Here is a 27,990-nt window from a genome sequence, read left to right on the forward strand (position 1 = left end):
ATAGTTTTTTATAAAAATGCCTACTGCATTTAAAATATTGAACTGACTTAAGATAAACTGATCATTAATATTAGAAATGTGTTTACTGCGGCAGCTGGTTTGCCAGGGACTTCAATAGCTCTAAGAAGACTGTACTTTAAACTAATTAATTTCGATGTAAGTATGATCAGGATTTTGAGACGAGTTGAAGCCGAATTTCCGTCAGTCCGTTCGCAGGAGCGAAATCGAATCGATTGACACAACCGAAAAATGTTGTTAAATATAAAGCTATAATTTGATATAACTAAGCCACAAATTAAGCTAGAATAGTGAAATTTTATATAGAGGATATAGCCATCTGCGGTTTTAAATTTTTTTGGAAAGTGACCGTAGCTGTTTAATGAATTTAAGTGAACATGTTTTCCTAACCATATTGTGGTTTACCGCTGAAAATAAATTATATCTATTGGTCTACTTCAGTTACATTCGAACTTATTTAGTATAAGGTTTTAGTTAAAACCCTTTCTTGCGAGAACATACAATGTGCAGTTATACCCTTCCTTACTTATCTTAAGGAATTTCGTTGTATTTTTTCTGATGTTTTAATTTTGGGGTATACGACCCCACTATAAGAATTGAAGCCATGTTTTGATGGGAATAATAAACATGTATGTCTGCATTGTACGTACGCGTATAGTATTGAATGTGTGAATGTGTGGAAGTATTTATAAAATATATTCAATGTTGTTTATTCATACATATACAAGTAAGCACATTTGTAAAGGTTGGCCAGCGCGGAGGCGCCATGAACACTTGTATATTATTTGCGCTCTTTGGAACACTGTGGATAAAATAGTAAAGAAACCGGCAAATTGTATTTACTCGATTGTTGGGAGCGGAACCCGATCGAACGCTCTGACTCGATCGCTTGTTCTCCCCTTTGTATGCGTCTTTATGTTTGTTTTGAGTAACCATACACACATAAGTATGTACATAACTTTTTGAACGCTTTAAATTAGGCACTTCTGCCTATTTTAACTCAGTACGATATTGGATTCCGATGGAAATTATCGAGTCTGGACGCACGCGTTGTCGCGACGATATTAATGAGAGTGACAGTGACAGTGACAGTGACCGTCGATTGTTAAAGCAATACAGAAGTCAATCATAAATTACAAACTTTACACCGAATTATTTATTTTTCCTATCATTTGTGCAGTAAATCGAAACTGAAATTTCCTGAGGCAATGTTGAAAGTAAACTATTACGGGAAGTAGAAGGCAAGAGCGTTGCTAGCGAAAATCCAAATGAAACAGTATAAACGCGTCATTTTAAAAATGTTGAGAAAGCCACCTACATACATACATACATATGTATATGAACACATTTTATATATTATTATAGGTACGTGCGCATGTATGTAAGTATGCATGTGCGTACGAGACTTTCTGAACGTATTTTTTGTGTCAGTGTATGACTGGGGTCAATCCCTTCTAATTAAAAAGTACTATATATTTACACAAATATTCCTAGGCAAATTACAAATAATCATAATATACATATAGTATACATATGTATGTTTATGAGTATTCACACAAATTCTAGAAAGCAAGAAAAATGAGATGAACCAATTTCCGTACAAAAGTCCGGGAAATTCCTGAAGCTTAAAAAATATTTCCAATTACCCCACATTAAATACAAAAATGGGACAAGTTAAAGGAGTAGAATTACGTCTAAAGGAGTTCCTTTCACTGAAGAAATGAAAATGTTACACCGAAATTTGTTTAATTATTAGTGTCACAACTCAAAAGAGCACTGCTTATTTGATAAGTCCAGAAAACGATAGTTGTGATATGAAAAATACTCGGAAAATGAATGGTGGTTTCTACTTCGACATGTTTTATTTCTCAGATCTCGTTTCTCAATTTTACTACAGAATGACGAAGCAGAAAAACAGTCGAAAGAGCTTATTTATAATGATTTTATTATCATTTATAATGATTGCAATTCCATAAGTAATTGCCTGCTTCGTAGTAGTTCTGATTTAGAAAATATGTACATACATGCAAACTTTCATTGCAAGGACATTATAATGTTAAGTCCGCCAGTTGATTGTAAGAGAAAGAGCATGTACCCGAACAAATTAGCAGTAAGATTAAATCATTTTGTACTGGTGCATTTCAACATGGGTATATCTGAAACGTACAGATGCATACGGTCGATCCATATTGCTACATTACTATTGTACATTTTGTGTGCTTCATTCACAAAATCTATTGAGCGTATGAATGAACATATCAGTATATAACATTTACTTATACATACATACATATATGCGTGTACATATGTATGTACATAGTATGCACAAAAGCTGCCTGAAGCATAACGAAAACGTAACGAAAGAGTGAATAAAAATTAAAAAGTTGTTTTTCGTCCGTATGTATATAAACAATGATACGAGTAGCAAAGTTTGTCAATGAATTTAAAATTAATAAAAAAACTTAATTTCTATGAATTCAAAACAATTTATTAATTTAGCGTCAACTAACCATTTTTGAACAAAGTTAAAGGGCTATTAAAGATAATTGTACTGTGATTATGTAAAAGAGATGATTTTAGGGTATTTTTAAAAAATAATGAAATGGTGCCTCCTGCAGAGAGTGCAGCCTTCACCATTGTCACAATCAAAAAATTGCCTTTACAAATGATAAAAAATATATGATGTTAAACAAAAAAAATGTCGAATTTTGCTCATATATTACATTTGTATGCCATCAAAAGATTGAAGGATCAGTGTACATACACAAAATAAGCAAAAAACTCAGCGATCGGATGATTTATTTCCAAGTCACAACTGTCAATTTGAAAAAAGTAGTTATGATAAAAACGAGTTCAAAAATAAAGCAATTTATTTCAATATACCATTTTATGATAGAAGGCGGTAATTCAAAAAATTTGGTGTGTTATTTTATAGGTAAAATATGCAAAAAAAATATTTTTTCTAAAGTTCCCCTTCGATACTACTTACAAAAATAGAACTAAACAGAGAAGAATTTATGCTTGGAAAACACCTTCGGCATTGGTCGAAAGTGGCGTCGCTTCCAATCGAATTTCTGGCCGGCTTCGGCATTAAAAATCAAAATGGGCAAAGATGATTGCAACGCTTGTTCGAATTTGCGGGACCAAAAGAACTTAGCGTTGGCGTCACACTAAGTTTATGTCCATATGTAAGCGACTGCTGCCAAATGCAAATGTGCGAGTATTTACTGTGAAGCATTGCATGTCATAATATGGGGATTATTCGTTAAAGGTGATGTGCTTATTTAATGTATTGGCAATTTATTTTTTATTATTTTACTGTATGATTTATGATATTGCCAACAAACATTGATATTATTCTCAAACTTGACGTCTGCTAAAGCAAGATCGAAAGCTATTGATTCAAATGCAATCTCGTAAAACAAATATGAGAATGAGCAAGTTGAGCCCGTTTTCACTCGTTTGTTAAGTGTGCTCCGGGCAACAATAAGCCCATGGCGCGCTTGATATATAGCTAACTATAAAAATTGTATTGAATCAGAAATTAGTCTTTACTGATATCCATCTGTCACATAACGAGTTGCTAGTTTAAACACAATAACAATTGGTATTATAGGGATAATAAATTTAAACACACTGTGCCGTAGTTGAAACCCTTACAAATATTTTGCCAGTTAGGTTCGTATGTATCGTTTAGACTAGGAGAATAAAACTGAAGCATTATTTTTTTGGTCCAGGAATACATACTACATACATACATACGATTATTGAAATAATTCTCAATCATGCTGATAAGTGTATCAACGATAATGGAACAGTTTTTTTTTAGAAATTTTTACATTAATGTATTAATTACACTCTCGCAACATGTTGCGACAGAAAGTATAACAGTCTAGTCTTGAGTAAAACTAAGATATCTTAATGAAACTTCGTAAACATGTTCCTTGGCACCTAATTGCAAACGAACGGAATCGGTCCTTTGTCAGGCCCACAAAGTGTTATTTAGCGAAAACATATTGATTTTATTTTGATTTATTTCAGTTGTATCCTCAGTGCCATTCAGAATTCTTAGAACATGTTGCGGTTGACGAAGTTTTAAGTGATGCACACATTGCCATGTTTAAGTTAATTAGCAAAGTTCAAGATTTTATTGATAACGGTTAAAGTGGTTAAAATAAATATCCATTTGTGTTAATAATAAGGACCCTAACTAAAAAACACTTTTGTCCAATTGTCAATATGAAATCGATGAACCGATAGATAAAATTTTTCCACAATTAGAATGGAGCTGTTCATTTATATTGTACCTTCAATTCTACAATTGTTGTGTATTTACGGAGCCGCAGCAACCGATCTTTTATACGGTAGGTACCATACATCTGAAAGTATCTTCATACTTTGACACGTGTTTGTTTTGTTTGTTTACATTCTAATTATATTGATTTAATGCCCTTCTTAGTTTCATATTAGCGAATGTCACTACATAATATCTTCTAAACATTTACGTATTTTTTATTGCGATTAGGACTGCATTCGGACAAACTAAAATCGGGCGCAATTGTTATTCCAAAACGAGTGAATGCAAACGGCGATTTTCTAACTTTCGATTTGGCGTATCGACATGATCAGAACTATCGACATGAACATAGCCGACGCCGCCGAAATATTGCTAAGACTCTCAGTAAAATTCATTACCTGGTCGATATGGACAATGGAACCATGCATCTTGATTTAGAGTGAGAATTCAAATAATTAATTTTTTCAATATTTAACTGGTTTTACATATAATGCATTTACCGATATAATATACCTATTGCATATTGGTGATTATCATCATAAATGCAGACCTCATACTTATTTCCTCGCACCGAGCTTGATAATCGAGAGGCATCGGCGCGATATTCGTTCGCGTAAAGCGGCTGTTCCAAACACAGACTGTCATTTTCATGGAAAAGTGCGTGGACACCAGGACTCTAATGTGGCGATATCAACGTGTGAAGGTTTGGTGAGCATACAAGTATTTGTACATAATTTCAAATATATGATTGATCTTCTTTCGTTGGGGTAAACAACATATTCGTACCTCATAAATAGTAAATGCTTCTCATAAAGATTTTCTTAAACTCGTACAGAGGTAAAGTTCATGCTTAATGTTGCCTTTAAAATTAGCTGCTTTTGGTTAAAGAACTTGTTGTTAGTTTTATTTGAGACTAAATTTAAAATTAATTTACTACTGTATGGCGAATATGTATGTATATGAAAAAATTACTATTTTAAAATATTGAAATTAAAACCTTAATTTGGTCAAAGTTTTTATTCCAATCATCTTCCCAGAGCTTGATGAAGTTTCTTCTCATACATTAATATGGGAATTTTCAATCCGTAATTTTAAATTTGGAGAACAGAAGTGACTTTAATTTGCAAGTTATTATTAAAATTTTCTGATTACTGCACAGCTTGTTTGACGGAATTTTAGTTTCTAAGAAGAAACTATAATGTTTATGTATATAATATTTCGCTCAATAGTTAAGAGATGAAAATGCAATAAGTAATATTCCGTTAGTTGGAGTATTAGTAATTTTTGGTCAACCTCTTAATCGCAAAAATTAAATTTTATTTATGGTCTTATACTTTAAATAAAATAATTTAAACTATTTAAATATATATTATTTCAAATTCTAGGTTGGTCATATAAAGACGAAACGTCATGAATACTATATTGAGCCTTCGAAGAACGACCCAGCTGACAATTCAAGCGGGCATCCTCATGTTTTATTTCAGAGATCGTCTTTGAAACCAAAGGTAAACCGAAAAGATATGTGTATAAAATATAATTATACTCATAAGCACTACTTCATTATGAAGTAAACCGCATCTTCTTAAAAATCTGTTTAATGCAAAAAAGATTGTTGAGTAACTAATTTCACTTTGCAGAAGCACTATGTAAAATATAAACAGCGAGAAGAATTGATTAGCAACTGTGGTACCAAGGAACCGAAAAGATATAGTGGAACACGTCTAGAATGGCAAGCGCATGGGAAAGTAACTATGAAAAATCCAATTGGAAACAATTATGCATATGTTTATATTTAAATTAAAAAAAACATTTTAATAATTATTAAGACTGAATATATGTATATGTTTAAAACAATATTACTCCAATATTAAATTGTTTTTAAATTTCTACCTAACAAAAAACATTAATGTGAAGCATTTTATGAACGAATGTGTGTACATTTTCCTAGGTTAAAATTCAAGGCGGTAGAAAGTTAAGGCACAAATATCCATTCCGCTCATACCGTCGCCATCAACAACATTCAATACAATGCATACAAGGAAGATATCCTAGGAAATTCAATCAGGCGCCACAAATTAAATTGAAATATGAGACAGCTTCAGATCACATTAATACAATCAATCAATCGGACTCCACGATCCAAAGTCAAACTACAGACTACGAGAAAATCAATAATGACAAAAACATTATAAATACGAAGGAAATGAAGCGCTCAAAACGTTCAATTAGCAGTCCACGCCATGTGGAAGCGCTGATAGTGGCAGATGCAACCATGGTCGCATTTCATAGCAAACTGGAGACATATGTACTCACCATAATGAATATGGTATCGGCGCTTTATAAAGACCCCAGTATAGGCAATTCAATTGAAATTGTTGTCGTCAAAATTATTTTGTTGGAGGAGCATGAAGCTCATCCCGATTTAAATCTTACGCAAAATGCGCAAAAGAATTTGGATAAATTTTGTAGGTGAGTTATTGGAAAACGAATGTTTGAGTCGCAATCGTTATTTCATTTACACTTTAAAATCGTTAATGTCATTATATTCATATATATAGTTCAAATTGCAATTGGTTTTTAATTGTTGTTTACTAACAAGATAAGTATTTTTATATGGAACTAGAAGTTTCTTTACCTGATGTTTTTTTAAAGGAGTCCATATATGTATACATATGTATGTATGCAGGCACACGTCTTCTTTCTGACAATCTATCATATTTGCTTGATTTCTTTTGAGTTAAGTCATTTGAGAGTAAAGATTAAATTCATATATTCCAATTTTAAGTACATGTATTGGCAGTGGCGTAGCTAGGGGGGCGAAGGGGGCCGTCGCCCCGGGCCCAACGTCTTGGGGCGGCAAAACGATCTTCGCTGTTTTTTAAAACTCCAATTCGGGCAAAAATTCCTGCAAATTGTGACAAAAGTGTACAAGATATAGGGCGAAATGGGATTTTTCTATGGCTTTTAATAAGATGTCTTGTAAATTTACTATCAATTTCCTCAAAAACCATATTTGTGAGAATTTTGAAACTTCAGAATTTGCGTGGCTTCTAGTTCCTAAATTTTATATACTTAATATCGAAGATATTTTGTAAAAATTCACTTTTGTTCGAACCACCTCATGAAACTTGTAGGTAGGTAGATAAAGGGGGGCGGCAGAACATCTTGTAGCTACGCCACTGTGTATTGGTATTTGTAGTAGTTTTATAATAATTTACTGTACGCAATAAAAACTGTGCATTTATACTCCTCTTTGGTAATTCTATGACACCACACCAGATGGCAGCACAAACTGAATACGGCCAACGAAAATGATCCATATCATCATGATGTTGCGATACTTATAACGCGGACCAATATTTGCGGCAACAACTGCATGTGAGTGAAATATTCAAGTTGATTGAGTAAATTTCGCTTTTGACTTGCTGCATACATACATATGTATGGATGTGTATGTGGTAGCAGATTTTGTTTATATTTTTTCTAAATTTCTAGGACCCTCGGTTTAGCCAATGTGGGTGGCATGTGTAAGCCGAAGCAATCGTGTAGCGTTAACGAAGACAATGGTATAATGCTTTCGCATACGATTGCACATGAATTGGGACACAAGTACGATAAGATTAATTTCGATACAGCCAGTATTAATATTTAGTTTATATTTTCGCAACATGTTGCTATAGACAATTATAATTTTAATCAATTAATTTGCATTGTTTCACCTGAAACTAATCGAGATAGATATGGAGTAAGATGTATGTATGTATGTATATATGGTATGTACATAAATGATCAGGATGATGAGACGAATTGAATTTCGGGCGACTGTCTGTCAGCCATGCCGTCCGTGTAAGCTATAAGTTGAGTAAAAATTGGGATATCGTGACATTATTGGGACATTTTATTAAAAAAATGTAGCCAAATAATTTCAATTTGTTTGACGTAACTGACTGATGTACAATCAAATTTGTTTCATGGTAAAACATTCAACTTGTTTTATAACTAAACTAAACGAAAACTACATTAAAATCATCTTCAAAAAGGATATATAAGTATGTACATGCATATGTATCTGACAAAAAAAAGCAGATCATGCTAAATTTAATATATTGAGTCTAAGGTCTAAGCCAATTCCATTCATATTCAGCGCTAAACCACATATTCTTTAAGAAAGCTAGTCTACTTAAATTTATTACAAAGCATACATTTTGACCAAGCTAAACGGTTTAAAGACAGGTGGGAAGCAGGAAATCATTATATATTAGGGGTAGTAAAGATCTTTACTAGCTTTTGACATGATTTTATAAATATATAACTCATCACTGACTGCCATATTCAGCATAGGGATTGTTAGAATAAAGAAAATCATTGGAAGTAGTGTATGGGGGTTTAGGTAATTCGTAGTCCAATATCACATATTTTCTAGTTTTCGGTGATAAAAAACAACCGTGAGGAGAACAAAACTATTTTACTCTATAGCGACATGTTGCAATATTATAAAAATATTATGTGTACATATGTACATATTTATACCCTGAACAGGGTATATTAAGTTTGTCACGATGTTTGTAACACCCAGAAAGAAGCGTCGAAGAGCCTATAAAGTATATATGTATATAAATGATCAGTATGTTGAGCTGAGTCGATTTAACCATGTCCGTCTGCCTGTCTGTCCGTCCGTCTGTATATATACGAACTAGTCCCTCAGTTTTTAAGATATCCTTTTGAAATTTTGCAAACGTCATTTTCTCTTCAAGAAGCTTCTCATTTGTCGGAACGGCCGATATCGGACCACTATAACATATAGCTGCCATATAAACTGAACGATCGGAAACAAGCTCTTGTATGGAAAACTTTCACATTTGACAATGTATCTTCACCAAATTTGGTATAATTTATTTTCTAAGGCAACAATGTAATCTGCGAAGAAATTGGTCAGATCGGTTAACTATAGCATATAGCTTCCATACAAACTGAACACATAGTTACTAAAAGAAATGCACCTGTGAAGGGTATATTAGCTTCGGTGCAGCCGAAGTTAACGTTTTTTCTTGTTTAATATGTCTTTATGCTTAACTGTTTACCTTCAATCGTAGTTTCGGCATGTTTCATGATACAGCGAAAACTGGATGCCATCCTCGAGTAGGCTCAATTGTTCACATAATGACACCGACTTTTGGAGCAGATACTTTACAAGTTTCCTGGTCGAATTGTAGCCGGAAGTATATTACACAATTTCTCGAGTACGTGTGTGGCTCACGAGTTTTTCCACATTTCATTTATATGTATTAATACCACTATATTTGAATTTACAGTCAAGGTTTCGGCGATTGTCTAGATGATGCGCCCACTCCCAAAAGAAAATATGTTTATCCAGCTTTACCCCCAGGAGTACTATTCGATGTCGAAACGCAATGTCGTCTGCAGTTCAATCTAACGGAAGCCGACGTCAACGCATCATCATGCACATCTATGGATGAAATTTGCTCTACATTGTGGTGTAGAGTCAATGGCGAATGCGTAACAAACTTGCGTCCTACAGCGCCGGGAACAAGTTGTGGTGATGGAAAGGTTAATCAATATTTTATGAATTCGGTTTTTTGTAAGCATTGCTATTTTTTGAGTCTGTGCTATTTTGATTTGATAGGGATGTCATAATGGAAAATGTATACCAAATGAACAAGCTCATCCAATTAATGGGAGTTGGGGGGCTTGGTCCAAGTGGAGCGATTGTTCGAGAACTTGTGGCGGAGGTGTGTCGACTCAAAAACGAGAATGCAACAATCCGGTGCCGGCGAATGGCGGTCTCTTTTGCATTGGTGAAAGAAAAAGGTTTGTCGCTCTTTGGACTTTTTCGCACACATTAGGTGTTCTACATATACAGTATTTTCAGATATAAGATATGTAATCATCAGCCATGTCCGGTGGGTGAAATCAGTTTTCGGGCACACCAATGTTCCAAGTATGACAATGTGTACTATCAAGGCTCAATTTACAAATGGTTACCATTCTTCGATAATAGTAAGTAGCCGGAATTTAGAAAATTTCCTTCTTTTGTTTGATGAGACGCCTACAAGTATTTTGGTGTTTGCAGAAAATCCTTGTAAGCTGCTGTGCACTGATGTTGACGATACCATCATTGCAAATTGGGGAGACACAGTGAAGGATGGCACGCCTTGTGGTGTTGGCACTAACGATATGTGCATCGATGGAATATGTAAGGTGAGGCGACACAATGGAACATATATTTTCAAAGGTCAATGAACGCAAACGTATGAATTGATTTAGAAAGTCGGATGTGATTGGGTTTTGGATTCCAACATGCGAGAAGATCAATGTGGAGTGTGTGGTGGAAAGAGCGATCGATGTAAATTGATAAAAGTGAGTAAGTAATGAAATGGAAAGTATAAAATCTAAAAAAATATATTTGTAAAAATTAAAATATTTCAGGAGGTATTTGAAGAGAACGTCAATGTAACTGATGGGTACGTAGAGATTGTAACCATTCCCTCGAAAGCCCGTCAAATTATAATAAGAGAAATAAGCAATTCGAAAATATTTCTCGGACTTTCAATGGCGAATAGTAGTAATTTTTACCTAAATGGTGATGGACTTATATCTATGCCTGGAGAATTCAGAATAGCAGGAACGGAGAGTTTATATGATCGTGTGGATGAGCAAGAGATCATAAAAATACCTCAACCGATTGAAAATGCTATAACAGTACATGTAAGTTTCTATTCTAAATTAATGCGAAAAACATATATTAAGTTTACGATTTTAAAAATGTTAAAGTTAAAGAGACGAATTTTTTCAAGATATAGCCTGAGTAAAAGTTTATAATCTGATGATTATTATTTGTTATTCAAAAATACAGTACTTTAGCGCTATACATAACTCAATCGACAATTAAATTAAAACTGAAAATTATATAGAAGCTCCTCTAGAATACAAGAAATCAGCGTTAACTTTTTTGCTTAAATTATTTAAAGTAGATTCAAATGAAATGATATGGTTTATATCGGCGTTATATTGGAAGTGGGGAAGTAAGCTGTGGTTCAATATCTCAAATTTGAGATATTCCTAAAAGGCATTAGGATAATGTTTTGTACCAAATTTGTAGAATTATTTGGGAGGTATAGAATTTTCTGTATGTAGACAGTGCTACGCAATTTTTCCAATTAATTAATTTTGCTTGATTTTTTAAACGGTGAGGATGCTTACCTTAATAAAGTGTGATGTAGTATCGAGCTTCTAATTATCGAATTATTCGGATCGACAAGTTTATCTGACTTTTTAAAAAATTTTAAGGCTCTTTATTTTTCTAAACAATTACTAATTACAAGATTATAAATTGTCAGGCTATAATTCGTGGGGACGGATTAAATACCAGTATTCGTTATGAATTTGCCTTGCCCGCACTAAATAACTCACAAGGAGTACGGTATTCATGGAAGTTGGGCGAATGGACCGATTGTACCAGCAGCTGTGGAGGCGGTGTGCAATATAGAATAGCACAATGCTATGCGGATGGAGAATGTAAGGAAAGTGTTGTATTATAAATACGTATTTGAACTCAGTATCGCGCCTTATTTCATTTAGGGACACCTAGCTCCGAATATTGTTGGACTTTTGCAGAAAACAAGAGACCAACGCGGCGTATACGTGTTTGCAATAGGCATCAGTGCCCGGCCCATTGGTGGACGGGTCCGTGGCAATACTGCCCAGTTACCTGCAAATGGTCAGAGGACTTGTCGCCTGTACGGCGTCGCACTGTCATGTGTTTGGATCAAAACGAAGTTGTTGTCGAGGATGATCGCTGCAATATTGCATTAAAACCTCCGAGTACAGAACCCTGCAGTCATAATTTACCCAAGTGTAAAGTAAACAATAATATGGAAAATGTTGTTTTGCAAATGCAAAACATATAAAGTATTAGTAAATTAGTATTCACAATTTCCGCCGAACAAGTTAAATACATGCAATTATATAAATATAGTAAATAGATTTATATTGTTTATAGAATTATTGATGTTTATTTTTAGCAAAGTTGTGTACGTAGACTTTAAAAAATCGTTTTAACAATTCGTGATAAGTTTAATGTACTTACATAATATTTTCCACAACAATAAAATTGTATAGTATTTTATTTAACTCTATCAATTTTACTTAAAATTTAAATTAAATACTATATGTTTACATCCAATGTTAATGGACCAAATATGGAATTATGTACGGAAGCTCAAGTTTCTAATGGAATAAATAAGGAATCTACTTGACTTGTCTATTAATTCTTGTGACAGTGGAAGATGGTATATACCTTTAGGTATTTCCTTATTTTAAAGAACATTCTTAGAGTGCAATGTGGTCGACAGGTTTTATAAGGCATGTTTGACATGCGGAAGTGTTTACAGTTATTTCAGCTAAGCCTTAGGAATGTTTTCGTATTGATGCATTTCTGCATTAAAATCTAGTGTTGTCGGGCATTTTAACGAAATGAGCTATCTTATCTTTAGGCACTTTGTAATTATGCATCCAGCGACTGCCTTTCCGTAATGAGCCGTCAATTCCGTCCTTCCAAACTCCTTGTGGCAAGTAAACTACAAACAGGAGTAAAGAAATCAACAAATATAAACTTACACATATGTATGTATCGGGTGATTTTTTAAGAGCTTGATAACTTTTTAAAAAAAAAAAACGCATAAAATTTGCAAAATCTCATCGGTTCTTTATTTGAAACGTTAGATTGGTTCATGACATTTACTTTTTATACTCTCGCAACAATGTTGCTAACGAGAGTATTATAGTTTTGTTCACATAACGGTTGTTTGTAAGTCCTAAAACTAAAAGAGTCAGATATAGGGTTATATATACCAAAGTGATCAGGGCGACGAGTAGAGTCGAAATCCGGATGTCTGTCTGTCCGTCCGTCTGTCCGTCCGTCCGCGCAAGCTGTAACTTGAGTAAAAATTGAGATATCATGATGAAACTTGGTACACGTATTCCTTGGCTCCATAAGAAGGTTAAGTTCGAAGATGGGCAAAATCGGCCCACTGCCACGCCCACAAAATGGCGGAAACCGAAAACCTATAAAGTGTCATAACTAAGCCATAAATAAAGATATTAAAGTGAAATTTGGCACAAAGGATCGCATTAGGGAGGGGCATATTTGGACGCAATTGTTTTTGGAAAAGTGGGCGTGGCCCCGCCCCCTACTAAGTTTTTGTACATATCTCGGGAAACTACTATAGCTATGTCAACCAAAGTCTACAGAGTCGTTTCCTTCAGGCATTTCCATGTACAGTTCAAAAATGGAAGACATCGGATAATAACCACGCCCACCTCCCATACAAAGGTTATGTTCAAAATCACTAAAAGTGCGATAACCGACTAACAAAAAACGTCAGAAACACTAAATTTTACGGAAGAAGTGGCAGAAGGAAGCTGCATCCAGGCTTTTTTTAAAAATTGAAAATGGGCGTGGCGCCGCCCACTTATGGACCAAGAACCATATCTCAAGAGCTACTAGACCGATTTTAATGAAATTCGGTATATAATATTTTCTTAACACCCTGATGACATGTACGAAATATGGGTGAAATCGGTTCGCAACCACGCCTTCTTCCAATATAAAGCTATTTTGAATTCCATCTGATGCCTTCTCTGTATAATACGAGTATAAACATTAGGAACCAATGATGATAGCGGAATAAAACTTTACAAAAATACGGTATTTGAAAAATATGTAAATGACGTATTATGAAATCTCGATTATCACTTTACCATGCGAGAGTATAAAATGTTCGGTGACACCCGAACTTAGCCCTTCCTTACTTGTTGAAGACTGCGTCTTAGGTGGTCCATTCGGAAAGTCCAATTTTGGGCAACTTTTTCGAGCATTTCGGCCGGAATAGCCCGAATTTCTTCGGAAATGTTGTCTTCCAAAGCTGGAATAGTTGCTGGCTTATTTCTGTAGACTTTAGACTTGACGTAGCCCCACAAAAAATAGTCTAAAGGCGTTAAATCGCATGATCTTGGTGGCCAACTTACGGGTCCATTTCTTGAGATGAATTGTTCTCCGAAGTTTTCCCTCAAAATGGCCATAGAATCGCGAGCTGTGTGGCATGTAGCGCCATCTTGTTGAAACCACATGTCAACCAAGTTCAGTTCTTCCATTTTTGGCAACAAAAGTTTGTTAGCATCGAACGATAGCGATCGCCATTCACCGTAACGTTGCGTCCAACAGCATCTTTGAAAAAATACGGTCCAATGATTCCACCAGCGTACAAACCACACCAAACAGTGCATTTTTCGGGATGCATGGGCAGTTCTTGAACGGCTTCTGGTTGCTCTTCACCCCAAATGCGGCAATTTTGCTTATTTACGTAGCCATTCAACCAGAAATGAGCCTCATCGCTGAACAAAAAAAAGACCATAAATCGGACGTAAAGCGCGAAACACATTTCGAACCGAACACTGATTTTGGTAATAAAATTCAATGATTTGCAAGCGTTGCTCGTTAGTAAGTCTATTCATGATGAAATGTCAAAGCATACTGAGCATCTTTCTCTTTGACACCATGTCTGAAATCCCACGTGATCTGTCAAATACTAATGCATGAAAATCCTAACCTCAAAAAAATCACCCGATATAAGAGAGCGTAAATAACATGAATTTTACCTTCTCGTTCGTCCGAATTTTTTTCCAAAATTGGAGCCACGATCAATTCCTCACCTACTGAAAATTCGTCATTTACAAGTAAGCAAGCCGGGTCATGGGGATCTAGCATCCAAAGTGGTCGCACTAATGGTAATCCTTCGTTCATTGACTCGCTTAGATATTTCTTCAATAACGGTATAACAATTTTCTGTCGTATGGACATCAATTCCTTGGCTTGATCAGTAATGTAATCACTTTTATATTCGGATGGTAAATGGCTAAATTGCATCGACGGCATAAAAGTCATTAATTGCATCCAACGAATGAAAAGATCTTGTTCGGCGAGTTCTGGTTGACCCAGAGAGTAAAACGACGCCATTTTTTTTAAAGTGCGATTAACATAATAGTCGCCACCAATAGCACCCGGTAAAACAAAGGGATACCCATTTATACCATTGTTTAAAACAACGGTTAACAATTCACGCAAACCCTCCCACGAAGAATTTATTGGTGGCGTGCTGAGGAAGGTTGGTGGCTTTGGGATAGCACTTGCACTGGATACACCAATAAAGCCAACACTTTCCATACTACTTGTAAAGATTTTGGCATACATATCGGGGTTGTCCAGAGTCGTTCGACACTGATAATAATGCGGTAGATTATAGCTCGTACCGAGATCCAAGTAAAAACTGTCCACTTGGTAGTCTTCCTTTAGCTTTTCCAATTTATTCCGTAACCATGGTATTGAAGCGTTATTCGTAATATCCAATACTCCGGCACTGGATGAACTCTTGTACCGTGTGAGCGCAGGAATACTTCTATCCGAGTGCCGTTCATAGATAAGCAATTTGTTTTTAACGGCGTCTTTGAAATTGGGACTATCTGTACTGATAAAGGGTTGAATCGTGAAAACAACTTTAAAACCTCGTCGATGGAGTACCTCAATAGTGTCCTTGAGTGTGGGAAAACGCTCTTGATCTACAACGAAATCTCCAATGTTTCTTTGCCAGAATTCATTTACTAAAATATGACCCAAACGCATAAAGCCCATCGCGATAACATCTTCCGAATAATTGTATATAGTTGTTTCATTAATCGATGTCACTTCACTTTGAAACGGTATCTTCCATACGGGTTCTTCAATCAGTGAATGCAGAGAATAGATATCAGATTCCTTTAGACCATCCCACAGACTCTGTTGTGTCATCAGCATATGTAGACTACGCATGTCTTCGGTAGTGCAAATTTTATACGTAAGCTCTGGATATTCCGTTAGATGATTGACGAAGGTGAAATTATCATTTCGGGCACGAAAGCATAATCTATTTTCTGTTTGATTGACAGATATGTGCAGAGGTGTGCGATCGTCGACCTGCATTGCCACACCAATCGAATTTATGAAATAACGTTTTATTCCGTTACCGAACTGATGAACCTTACCGTCACCACTACCGAAAGGTGCATAGTCAAAATTTGCCGAGCTTAAGGACCATTCCATGCCCTTTGTAAAGCTCCCACCAAACCATAGCCCGTTATCCCTTTTCAACTCATAACAATCGGTTGGATAAATTCCCGAACCCAGTGCTTGCCACTGTATGTTATAGCAACGGAATACATTCATATTTTGGAAACTCATATAAAGCCGAGCTATACCATTCCATTCCAGACAAACGCTGCCATCATTTTTACGTTGGTCTTCCAGACAATAAAACGGTATACTATCGGAACTTATAGAGAGACCTAACTTTCCTGTTATCACTTCCTTGTCTTCGTGACTTAAAATACTGAAAGTACGATCCAACGAGCTGAATTTGATCTTTTCGAAGTAGGAACGAGTTAAAATCTCCTTATGGTAGGTTATATAAGAGTATCCAATCTGGTTAGATAAGAAATAAACATAATAGTAAAAATTAATTTACGAATTCATTATTTAAAACTGCATTTCTTTAAAAGGATAAACAAATCCTTCCATACAGTGAATCATAAACTCTTACCAAGAAGACAATGATGAAGAATAATATTGTGACGAAAATCTTAATTTTATAATCCTTGGTTTCACGTTTCTTTTTGCGAATCATTTGGGGGAATGCCTTAAATGATATACATACATATGTACGTAAATAAATAAGTACGGATGTAGTATGTATATGTGTATGTATGAATGTATTACAACTTACATTCATTTTTTCTCGGAGTAAACTGGCCAATGAATTAACGCTAGTGATGGATGCTTGGTTGCTAGCCACACTGTGGGTGTCGAAGTCACTGGCAAGCATCTCCTTACTATTCAAGCGCAAGGCGGGTAGAGGGGCTATCGATGCTCGGCGGCGACTCCGAAACGGATCACTGCAATGAAAATATGCTAATTTCATACGTGTCGCACTTACATATGTAACAAATGTATGTATGTATGTAATGGTCGTAGAAACATTGGGTTTAATTTATTAATAAGAAATATTACACAAAAGTGCATATTTATATATGTACATACATACATACATATGTATGTACTTATGTACATATGTATGTATGCCGGTTATTAAATAATCAATTTCGAATGTTAATTAAATTAATTCCATAATCTCTACACCCATATATACTTACATACACATACATACATATCCATATGTGCATATGTACATATGTTTGTAAGTGAAAATGTATTCTTAATTGAAATTCCGCTTATACATACTACATATGTTAACGTATATACATACATACATACATACATGCATATCTACATATATCACGTACTCAAACATTTACACACATATTAATGTGTTTATTATTTTATTTTCTCATCTCCCCCACACTATCTCCAGATTAAGTAGTGCGTTGCAAATATTTACTTCTATGTGCTATGGTACTTTGTGCTTTTTTGCATAGCATGTAAATATGTATGTATTCAAATTTCTAAATATATACATATAATGCACAATCTGTATTGCCTAAACTATCGACTTAGTCTATTTTAAGTATGTTTATAAGAAAAATCAATTTCTAACTAGAAAGGTTGGGAGGAACTTACATATACTTTACGTTGGTCTAGCCTTTTATCAGACAATGTGGCGAAGATTTGCGTTCTTATCGCCAGTAAATTCAATCGAGTACTGAGTTGTTATATCTCTTTTAACTAAGATAAACGCACAGTTTGTGCCGAGACGAATCATTTCTTAAAGCGTACACTTTGGACATACACATATGTATGTACCTACACACATATGTATATGTTCATATGTAAGTATATTCATTATCCACTTGTGGAAGAAAACACTCCCAAAGTCAAAATTAGCTTGAAATTCGCAAGATTTACAAGTATGTATAAAAATATATGTACACAGGCATAACGTTGAGTAACAATAGAAAGCCAATAACTTAAGATACTATACAAACTTTATCTGGCAAATTTGTTTGAAAAAAAAACGATTCCGTGAACAAGTTCATTGGGAGTTCCAGTTCGAAATATTTCCTGTTACAATAATTGAATTTAAATTTAATTTTTCAAGAATTATTTGCTCTATTCAGTTCTCTCATTCTTCAAACCAACAAATATTTGGTTTTTAACTTAGAAGATTTTCCTTCTCAAGACATAATATGTAAATTCATCCAAGTGCAAATAAATGCGAATCAATTTTGATTTTGATTTATTAGTAATAGATTCATAATAGCATACGAATCCTCTAACATTGATCCGATTATACTTTTATGTTCAGATAATAGTTTACGGCTGTTTTCTCTATGACTGATTAGCTGCAATCTGTCAGTAAAGCTCTGGTTAACTTAAACAAGACTCCTTCTTTCAAGAAAGAACTTATTTTTTTTAACCAGAACTTAAGTGACAGATGGCAGCTAACCAGACATTGAGAAGACGACCCTAAGTGTCGTGATTCTTACAGTATGTATGTATGTATGTATAAATGAGCATAACAACATGTTGACATGTCGCCAACATTAGTTTGTACAGGAAAAGAGGCACGGTGATGATTTTAATGTGGTCAAGTCAATATGCTATGCCAGGTTGCTGAGTCTAAGGGGTTACATTGGTTTACGGGTTTCAAAAAATCGATTTGTTTATTGTCTTATTACATTCTACTACACCTTTCCCCAGTTGATCCAAGTAATAGTTTCGGAGATGCTGCCTTGAGAACTTGTGCGTTCGAGGCCAGCTAGGCCAAGTGCGCTGTCTTTAAACGCGTTTGTCTTGAAACTGTGTTTTTGAAGTCGGTTGGCAAGATTTTGAGAATTACTCAAATGATCTTCATGAAATGAATCACTTGGTTGCAGGATTTTTTTCGATTCCAACTATTAAAAAAAAATGTTGCGCAATTTTCACTGAATTTTAATTTTTTTTGTAAAAATATCTGCAAAAATCCAATTTTCAGTTTTTTTCCTTCGTCCCAGTTCAAAGTTAAGGTTTTAACTAAAACACATTTTTTCACTTTAGATGATCTTGTAAGGATGCTAACGCGGGCGCATCTTTCTTCCGAGCGGTCACTGGAAATGGCGTCGCAAAGACCGAGTTTAAAATATTTTTTTCCAAAAATTTCGGAATTTCTTTGTTAATAGTGCATGTTTGTATCAATAAAAAATTCTAATTAAATATTACATTTTTTACATCTAGGGGTTTCACATAGTCTGAAAAAGTTATAAGTTATAATGACCCGAAAACATAGCATTACGAATTGTAAATGTGTAAACTCATTTTTGTATGTAATCCAACAACAATTTTTTTAAGCCAGTGTAAAAATGTATAATTTTATGATTTTACGATGCCTTATGACGGGTTGTAAGTAGTGCCAAGCAGAAAAAAGTTGTTGAAAAAAGGCTGATTTTTACCCGAAGAAACCCATTTCAACATCGAGGGTTACAACCATCTAGTATTTTAGTGTGTCTATCATTTTCCACTAATTGCTCTTTCAGCGAGTTTCCTTACTTGGGTCACTGAATCTGTAGCTTTTTATGTGGATTAATGATTTTACCAATCGCCTTATGATGGATTTAAGCGTTCGCATCTATGTATACAAACATTATTTTTTGTGCTTCCATTATCACGGGTGAAGTTGAGATCGTAAGCTGGTGATGTGTGAATAAGTAAGTAATCATGTAAACCACTAGGTAACTTGACTATAATCACATGTTTTGATGTTTCCTATTTCAGTTCTCTCCCTTATATATACTGAGCCTTTTTTGCAATCTTAAATACATACATATATCTCTGTGTATATATGTAATATACTATTTGTAATACGAACCGATACTTCCGACGTCCGCCACCATATTCCTCATCATCACTCTCTTCGTCATTCTGGTTTATTGATGATATACTTGTTTCCGGTACATTCGGGCTGACCGAACCGCAGCTGTCATCGTTTATCTGTCAAAGAGATTTGATTAATGCATAGAAAATTAAAATCTTTATTAGGTTCACTTAGAAATCATTGTAAGGTTTCGCGTACTCGTACACCTGCCTTATCAAAATGAATGTACAAAGTTGTTAAATTAGTCACAGGTTGACTCGGATAGTAGGAGTCGTAATCGGCTGTTTTAATAATCGTGTTTGCAGAATAATTCGCCATTTTTGAAATTCATTAGAAGGAATTAACCGTTGTCAATAAGAGGCTATATCTAAAAGTTCTAATATTCTAATATAAGTATATATAGAGTTTGGTTTTGAACTCATCAATTTGAAAATAATAAAGAATATAAGTTAATTAAATAAAGTTCTAGTTAAAAGCACAATATTCTCTATCAATTACTGTTAATAAACTAATGTCGAAATTCAAAATGAATTTCATTACACCGCAGGCCGTGTTCACCAATTAATATACATTGGCCAAGTAAATAGTCCAAATCAATTGGAGCGCGAATGTGAGCGCAGAGTGTGAGAGCAAAATTAATTAATATGAAAATTTACAAGTGAGTGCTATATATGTATGTACATAAATCTACTAATAGTAAGCGCGTATTGAAGATAAGCTATTGATGAGCTATTGAATTTAGATTGACATGATTATTACAACTTACATATTTACTTATAACAACCTGTAGGCGATGAGAAGCATGCATTAGATCGGATCATTGTTATACGAGTTGGTACTGCCAATTTGTTTAGAATTTATTGTTCAAAAATTGGTCAATTTCATTTCGATATATGTATGTATGTATGTAAGCAAGAAAGTTGAAGAACAAAATATACAAGTGCATGCATTACATGAGTTTTTGATAACAATTACATTCATCTTTAAAAAGTTGTCGATTATTTCTTAAGCCTGGAATGTCATCCTTATTTGTATACTCTTGCAACCAGTTGCTATAGAGTATAGTTATAGTTTTGTTCACCTAACGGTTGTACGTATCACCTAAAACTAATCGAGATAGATAGAGGGTTATATACATATATATAAAAGATCAGGGTGACGAGAAAAGTTGAAATCCGGTTGACTGTCTGTCTGTCCGTTCGTCCGTGCAAGCTGTAACTTGAGTAAAAATTTAGATATCTTGATGAAACTTGGCCCTTAGTACAAAAAAAATTCAAGTTCGTTGATGGGGGTAATCGGACCACATTTAACAGTACTGTTAAAAACTAAAATAAAAATCAATAACTAAATACGCCAAAGACATTAAATTTTACCACCGAGATGGTACAAGAGAGCTTTATGACAGCTGGTTTGAAAATTGGACGATGGGCGTGGGATTTCGACAAAATTTGGTATGTGCCATTATTTTTATATGCCTATGTCACGTTATGAAAATGATCGGAATCGGACCATAACCACGCCTACTTCGCACATAGCACCATTTTAAATTCCATTTGATTCGTTCAGTTTCCAGTACACTAATCAAGAAGGAATTAAGGGATCGTTTCTGTTTGACCGTCCGAAAAATCACCGATTTTCGCGATTTTTTTTTCGATGTTGAAATTAACTAATCGTCCGTTTTTTTATTTTTCTTCTATATTGGAGTCGCTATGTTCTGCAGTCTGTTCCCTTTCTACCAGAAACGCTGTTGAGGCCGTAATAATTTGAATTTCGATTTTAAAATTTGCGAGAATGTTTATTACAGTGTATGCTATACGATAGTGCAAATTTCAGGAGGAAAAAATGGATTTTATTATTGTCTTTTGTATAAATTTGAAACAAGAAGTAACGAATTTCATATACCCAGTTGAACTTGACTAACTCGAATCACCATATTCCACAAAAAACTTCGACTTAGAGAGACTTGAAATTTGACTTCTATTGCCAATGCGAGTTCGAGTTATGGAGTTCAACTGTATGTATTTTTAAAATCAGAACAAAACATATAAGAAAAACATCTTTTCAAACGAATTTAAAATCGCGCGTCGTCGTTTTAACGAAGAGTGGCGGAGCTGGGTTTTCCTCAAAGCAAAGCGAATTGATATATCTACCTTACATTCCATTGGAAATTGGTATTGCTTAATAGTTATGGCATAGTTTTAGGCATGACTCAGAAAGTCTGCACAGTAAGCCCACAAAGAAGTAATAAATTATGCCTCTTATGCAGTTTAACCAGAGAATGTAAAACATAGAGAAGGCAGAGAATGTGAAGGACATGTTTTATGTTCTCTGTTTTATATTGTCTGGTTTAACATCAGTTGTATGCGTTTCTTGAAATCTTACCTTTTGTATTTTTCAATAAAGCTAATATACAATATTAATAGTTATAAATAACGGTTTTTGTATTTTTAAATTTTTGCGGGTTTTAGAAAGGCGAACTCATATTCATTGGGTTGCAGGTCACAGGATTATTTTACAAATACCGCATATACATACATATAATACGAGAAACCTGCAACATCGAAAACTAAAAATTAAGATTACTAAAATTAAGAAAGCAACCCAAAACATGGTCGGGGAGAGATTTTAAAGATTGAAGAAATTAACGGTTATTGACAGTAACTCAGACAATTCAGCTGCGTTGTGTAAATAAGTACATTTGTAATTCACACATGTATAATATATACATATGTATTTACGTTTGTTCCCAATGCTATTTAACTACTACATATACCTTGTATTGGTTTTGGACAGCTAGACATGGTTTCTAAATAGCGAATCGACGATCTTGGTGTGCTTTGTGAGAAACCGCGTGCACACTCAATGCGAAATGATAATTATTTGTATGCAAGCTTTGTAATCAAATGATTATAACGCTATAATTCTCATATGAATATGCAAACAAACGATGAATTACCTGTCGCTGGGGTCGTAAACACATAATTAGCATTTGAAATTCCAATGCACTTCGAAATGTTAAAGTTAGGTGATTATATAAAATGCTGATGTCAAACCCATTTTACTTGCCAGTTAATACCAATAAACACAATCGATTCGGCTAGGGCCAACACTGTTTTAATGGTCATGCTTTATATCTGTATAGCACCCATGCGCTGCAAAAATTCTAGACATTCAGGGAAAGTTTGGAACCGAGTTTCTCCAGTGAGTATTGTTCTATACGTCGGCAAGTTGTATCTCCAATTTCGTTTATATTATATTTGGCCTTTCTAAATTCGTGTGCTTAATTGTTTATTTTCAATTTAAACAATTGGATTGACATTGTGATCAAAACTTTGATTTTATTTGTTATTAAATGTATTTCTTAATGGATATCGGATATCATATATAAACATATATCAATTAACCTTAATGGCCGCAGTTTGTATAAATTAATTCTTATTTACTTCACCATTTTATCTCCCATGAGTACTTCAACCCATTTCAGACAACAATGGCAATATTTATGGACGGAAATAATGAGAAACATCACAACCTGTCGTGTATAAATGCACATACTTAAATATCATCTATAAATATGCATGCGTACATACATATTTATTTAGATGGTGCAACAGACCCAATGGAAAAATTATAGTTTGGAAATGCAAATAGTAATGGCTAGCTCCTTTCTCTACAGCGATGACATACGAAAATAAAGTGTTTCTGTGTTTCTTCAAAAGGCTTTATTTGCATTCTATTTTATGCGTCGCCTTGGCCTCAATATACCTAGCGATAGCCTAGAATTTTAACCCATTATATAGTGAATTAATCTCTGTACTACGTTCGAATTAACAGTTTTAAATATAAATCAACTAGTTTAATATTAATGTTTAATAAGATCGCTTTACGACGCCACTGCTTTGGCTTTGTTCTGGGTGATTCATATTATTACGTTAGTAAAAGATTCACTTGTCCCTGAATATCATCTTTATCCGCATACATTTTATTGATTTGCTTGCTTTTTACAATATTAGACGATCCAATATCATTGGATATATGTACATATACTAGTATGTACATTTACCAAAAGACTAAAAAAGTTCCAAATAAGAGTGAATGAAAATGCAAAAAAAGGTGCAGAGTAAAAGTCAATCAAACGTACTTTCACAAATTTCTGTGACTGTGAGAAAAATGTACTGCATCTCATTCTTCCCTCTGGGTTGTCTGATCTAAGAAAGTAAACTAAAAAATTATGCCTCTATTTACGCCCTTATAGTGTCGTATATATCTATAGATCTACAATTTTGATGTTATATATACATATATTTATGTACATATGCATTTACATATAAATGAATACTTACACTATCACTCTTTTCCTCTTCGCTGAGGGCATCCTGTTCTTGCATTTGATACTTCAGCCGCAGGCCTTCGAGATCAATGGCATCGATCCCCATTGGTAAGGATATGGAATTTCGACGCAAATTCCTACCTACCGGCTCGACATTGGGAATTTGGTTATTTGGGGGTGGTGTAAGTTCATCGCCTTCGGCCCTCAATGTACTGTCTTGTTCATCCACCTGTATGACGATCGGCATATTGACATTTCGCCTTGCAGCGATTCCACGCTTCATGTTACCTTCGCTTGACCGACTTTCATCAACATTACCGCTATTGCTGGAAGTTGCACTGCAAATGTCGCTTGTGCTGGAATCGTTGAGTCTATCCATATAGGGAATGCTGCTTTCACTTTCCGTGCTCGGTGGCCGTGGGTTTTGTCCAGTTGGCAGCAGGGGTTTGCGTTGTTTTCTGTTTTCATATTGTTCTTTATTGTATTCTCTATCGCTCATTTTGAGAGCTTTACGTTGTGCTTAGTAAATTGCTATGCTAATTATTTCGAATACATGTTTTACACAAATTCGCACACTTATGTATGTATGTATATTCAACTTTATTTGGATTTGTTAGTATGGTTGCGTGTATATCGATGATAGATATATTGCCAACTTAATTCAAACCCGTTTAATCAAAATTCAAAAAAAAATCATTTGCTTTTAAGGGTAAAGGCGTAACTGAAAAAAGGGTTGATGGGCTAATTTGATATCTTGAAAGAACCTGAGTGCATGATGTATGCATGAGTAATTTTATGTCTTCGGTCCAAAGTTATAGTCCAAAATAAAACACAAGTATATAATTGTCTCCATTAATAATAGTTGAGCAACTTAGCACACTGCTACAAAATTTTTACAAGTCTTAAATCTCTAAAACTAAGCATCATACTTTTAAAACGAATTTCGAAATTCTATAATCGGATTAGCATAATCTGGATGTCATTTCGAACTATACGAATTTATACAAATAAACACGTCTAGTATGTATTCCCATTTCCAAATGTACTGTATGCATGTGCTCTCAGATATGGAACATTTCGAAGTAAAAGGAGTTTTTTAGACACTCCTTTTAAAAACACGTTTTTGTTCCTAACACGCTAAACACCTTTCACAGTGTACATATACATACATAGTATCTTGATTATTTATGGCTTTATTTGTTAAACACTTAAAGAGTAGTTAATGATATTTCATAATTTGTTATTTTTGTACGGCTACGGTTACCTACATATGTACATCTTATCAGGCGCATGTCAGTATATACACAGTATGATATATACATATTATTAAATGTCAATCAACATAATAATTTAGTAAAAGCAAATTTAAAAAGATATTCGCATGTATATAATTTGTAGTTTCTAAATTTTATGTCTCGAAATGGAAACTCAAATCTATGTCGCACCATCAATAGAATAGCTTTAAACTGCAACTAAGGCTCATAGGTGGTGCTCCTCAGGTATGTAAGAATACTTTGGTAGGATTAAGACAATCTGATCAGCTCAAAAAATTCTCAAAGAATAACTACAAAATTCATTATTAAATGAAATTCTGTAGGATCTGGACCGACTTCATCTACTTTTAGAAATTAATTAAGTTATGCTAGAATTCTATCACCTAATTTCATTAAGATATTATATAATGAATTTCTCCTAAATATAAAGGTCCTGATGCCAATTATTATCCCTTGACCAAATTCTTTTTGTAACTTATAACTTTTAACATTTCCACCCATAAGCCTTATCCAACATCCCTCAGAGTGTTAAGGATAATATTCACCAAATTTAATGAAAACCGCATAATTTCTACTCAAGTTTCTGTTTGTCCCTTTGGCCATTTATTCGTCAAATCATCCCGATTCCGAGCCAGATCAATGGCTTATATCATCACTTGATAAGACTGGCAAATTATGGAAAGCATTAAATGCCAATTATAGACACGCATCGTGAATCGAATTTAAACGAAACAAGTATAATTTATCTCCCAATAGGCCGGTTGATATTTCATTGACATTGTGAATGATCTGTTTATAGTTCGAGAAAAGTGTTGACTGCACATTTACGGAATTCGCTCCAAAGTGCAGTTTTAAAACCGATCAAACGTTAGGACAGCTGAGTCAGCAGTGAAGCAATGAAGTCAATTGTAATATCATCGATGACACCATTCGTTTGCTTTAATTCCAAGAGTCCCTTTCGTCTCAATATTGCCGAAGTGTTTATTTATTGTCGTATAGACGCTAGCCCAGTACTCCGATTTTAGGCTTTTAAGGCGTGTTATTGAAAAATTGCGTTGTTCATATATTTATGCATCTATAATACATACATTTGTATATATGAATGTGTACATACTATATATAAAGATTTTTAAATGCTTCTTTGAGTAGTATGTGAGCCTCTTTTTGCGTCATGAATAATTGATATTCCAAATGAATGCAGATAAATACGACTGCCAAATACCAATCTGCGGAATAATTTAACGCTTTTTCCTACAAGATAAGGGTCCTAAGGGTATAATAGCAAAATGTGTTTACATCCATACAATATAGACATGTTTGTTTGTATGACACAATGAAACAACCATTAAATGGTTTTTGGCCATCTTAAAATAAAAGAAAAGAGAAAGACTTGTCAAATCGATACCGTGTATTCACTTTTTTAATATTGTAAAATCTAGATAGCTCAACATAAAACCTGCTTTATTTTAATCGGTCTTTAGTGCCTAAGTTTGAAATCAACAAACGAAAAAATTTGACTACTTAAAACATTGTCATAAGGTATTTAAAAATATTAGATTCAAATCGATCGAAATCGTGTGAATTAGGACTTGTTTTGCCAAAAATCATTCTCAACATGCGACAAAACTTACTAAATCCATAAATCCATCGAATTTATTTGAACTTTTAACCAAAATAAGGGAAAAAAAGGGTAGCAAATGTGTATTTACACAAATCATTTACTCTCTATAGGTCAATAGTTGTAACAACCATACGAGTATATGATACGATGATTTAAGGGTAAGAATCAAATTACACGTTGTTCTAATAGAAACAGCACTATTTAATTGCACTCAATACGAAATCAGTCCTTTTATTCTTGACATAATTCGAGTTATTTTCTTTATCTCAATTATTAAATAAAATTCGTAGAGAACTACAAATGTTTCACATAGTACATAAATATACATATGTATGTATTTAACAACTCTTCTAACCGCTGTAAAGCAAACTTTTTAGAACCGAATCTGTTCCCACGAGCTTTGTGATCGTTTCCGAGCAATTCTATTTGCGTGTGCGCACGGTGTAGAATTCGAAACCACTGTGAGCCGTTAACGTTGTTTTGCATCTATACAAAGATTACAAAGCCGACAAGCGTAGCGATTCTGAGCGCATTCT

General features: G+C 34.3%; 2 protein-coding genes across 10 annotated transcripts; one reads left to right on the forward strand and one right to left on the reverse strand.

The window, feature by feature from the left end:
* The first annotated feature begins 4,059 nt into the window (after nucleotides 1-4,059).
* LOC120775982 (A disintegrin and metalloproteinase with thrombospondin motifs 6) lies at nucleotides 4,060-12,433 on the forward strand. Of its 3 annotated transcripts, XM_040106405.1 has the most exons (17): nucleotides 4,060-4,382; nucleotides 4,544-4,754; nucleotides 4,864-5,023; nucleotides 5,701-5,820; nucleotides 5,953-6,060; nucleotides 6,264-6,784; nucleotides 7,595-7,693; nucleotides 7,811-7,924; nucleotides 9,409-9,555; nucleotides 9,628-9,883; nucleotides 9,960-10,144; nucleotides 10,206-10,333; nucleotides 10,407-10,534; nucleotides 10,601-10,693; nucleotides 10,763-11,041; nucleotides 11,674-11,851; nucleotides 11,915-12,433. In XM_040106405.1, exons 1-17 carry the CDS (start codon nucleotides 4,301-4,303, stop codon nucleotides 12,241-12,243), a joined length of 3,138 nt encoding a protein of 1,045 aa, XP_039962339.1. In that variant the 5' UTR covers nucleotides 4,060-4,300; the 3' UTR covers nucleotides 12,244-12,433. The 3 variants fall into 3 exon arrangements, with proteins under 3 accessions (XP_039962339.1, XP_039962340.1, XP_039962341.1); XM_040106406.1 differs by lacking the exon at nucleotides 7,811-7,924; XM_040106407.1 differs by lacking the exons at nucleotides 7,595-7,693; nucleotides 7,811-7,924.
* LOC120775983 (myogenesis-regulating glycosidase) lies at nucleotides 12,389-27,926 on the reverse strand. 7 transcript variants are annotated; one of them, XM_040106408.1, is made up of 7 exons: nucleotides 27,810-27,926; nucleotides 24,573-25,095; nucleotides 20,224-20,345; nucleotides 17,149-17,317; nucleotides 16,966-17,061; nucleotides 14,993-16,847; nucleotides 12,389-12,912 (listed from the first exon to the last, which is right to left on the reverse strand). In XM_040106408.1, the coding sequence occupies exons 2-7, from the start codon at nucleotides 25,056-25,058 to the stop codon at nucleotides 12,776-12,778; spliced, it is 2,865 nt and encodes a 954-aa protein (XP_039962342.1). In that variant the 5' UTR covers nucleotides 25,059-25,095; nucleotides 27,810-27,926; the 3' UTR covers nucleotides 12,389-12,775. The 7 variants fall into 7 exon arrangements, with proteins under 7 accessions (XP_039962342.1, XP_039962344.1, XP_039962345.1 ...); XM_040106410.1 differs by having other exon boundaries at nucleotides 24,573-25,157; XM_040106411.1 differs by lacking the exon at nucleotides 27,810-27,926 and adding an exon at nucleotides 27,629-27,758.
* Between the last annotated feature and the right edge of the window lie 64 nt (nucleotides 27,927-27,990).

The sequence above is a fragment of the Bactrocera tryoni genome, chromosome 4 (genome assembly GCF_016617805.1).
Source record: "Bactrocera tryoni isolate S06 chromosome 4, CSIRO_BtryS06_freeze2, whole genome shotgun sequence".
Taxonomy (NCBI): Eukaryota; Metazoa; Arthropoda; class Insecta; order Diptera; family Tephritidae; genus Bactrocera; species Bactrocera tryoni.

What these genes read in the sequence shown, in the direction of transcription:
- LOC120775982 (XM_040106405.1), top strand. Translation starts at nt 4,301, where the DNA reads ATGGAGCTGTTCATTTATATTGTACCTTCAATTCTACAATTGTTGTGT. An exon ending in TGCATTGGTGAAAGAAAAAG is followed by an intron (nt 10,145 to 10,205) that starts GTTTGTCGCTCT and finishes CAGTATTTTCAG; the next exon opens with ATATAAGATATGTAATCATC. An exon ending in ATGCTATGCGGATGGAGAAT is followed by an intron (nt 11,852 to 11,914) that starts GTAAGGAAAGTG and finishes TATTTCATTTAG; the next exon opens with GGACACCTAGCTCCGAATAT.
- LOC120775983 (XM_040106408.1), bottom strand. Translation starts at nt 25,058, where the DNA reads ATGAGCGATAGAGAATACAATAAAGAACAATATGAAAACAGAAAACAA. An exon ending in AAGAGGAAAAGAGTGATAGT is followed by an intron (nt 20,346 to 24,572) that starts GTAAGTATTCAT and finishes TCTCTTTGACAG; the next exon opens with ATAAACGATGACAGCTGCGG. An exon ending in AAATTCGGACGAACGAGAAG is followed by an intron (nt 12,913 to 14,992) that starts GTAAAATTCATG and finishes TCCTGTTTGTAG; the next exon opens with TTTACTTGCCACAAGGAGTT.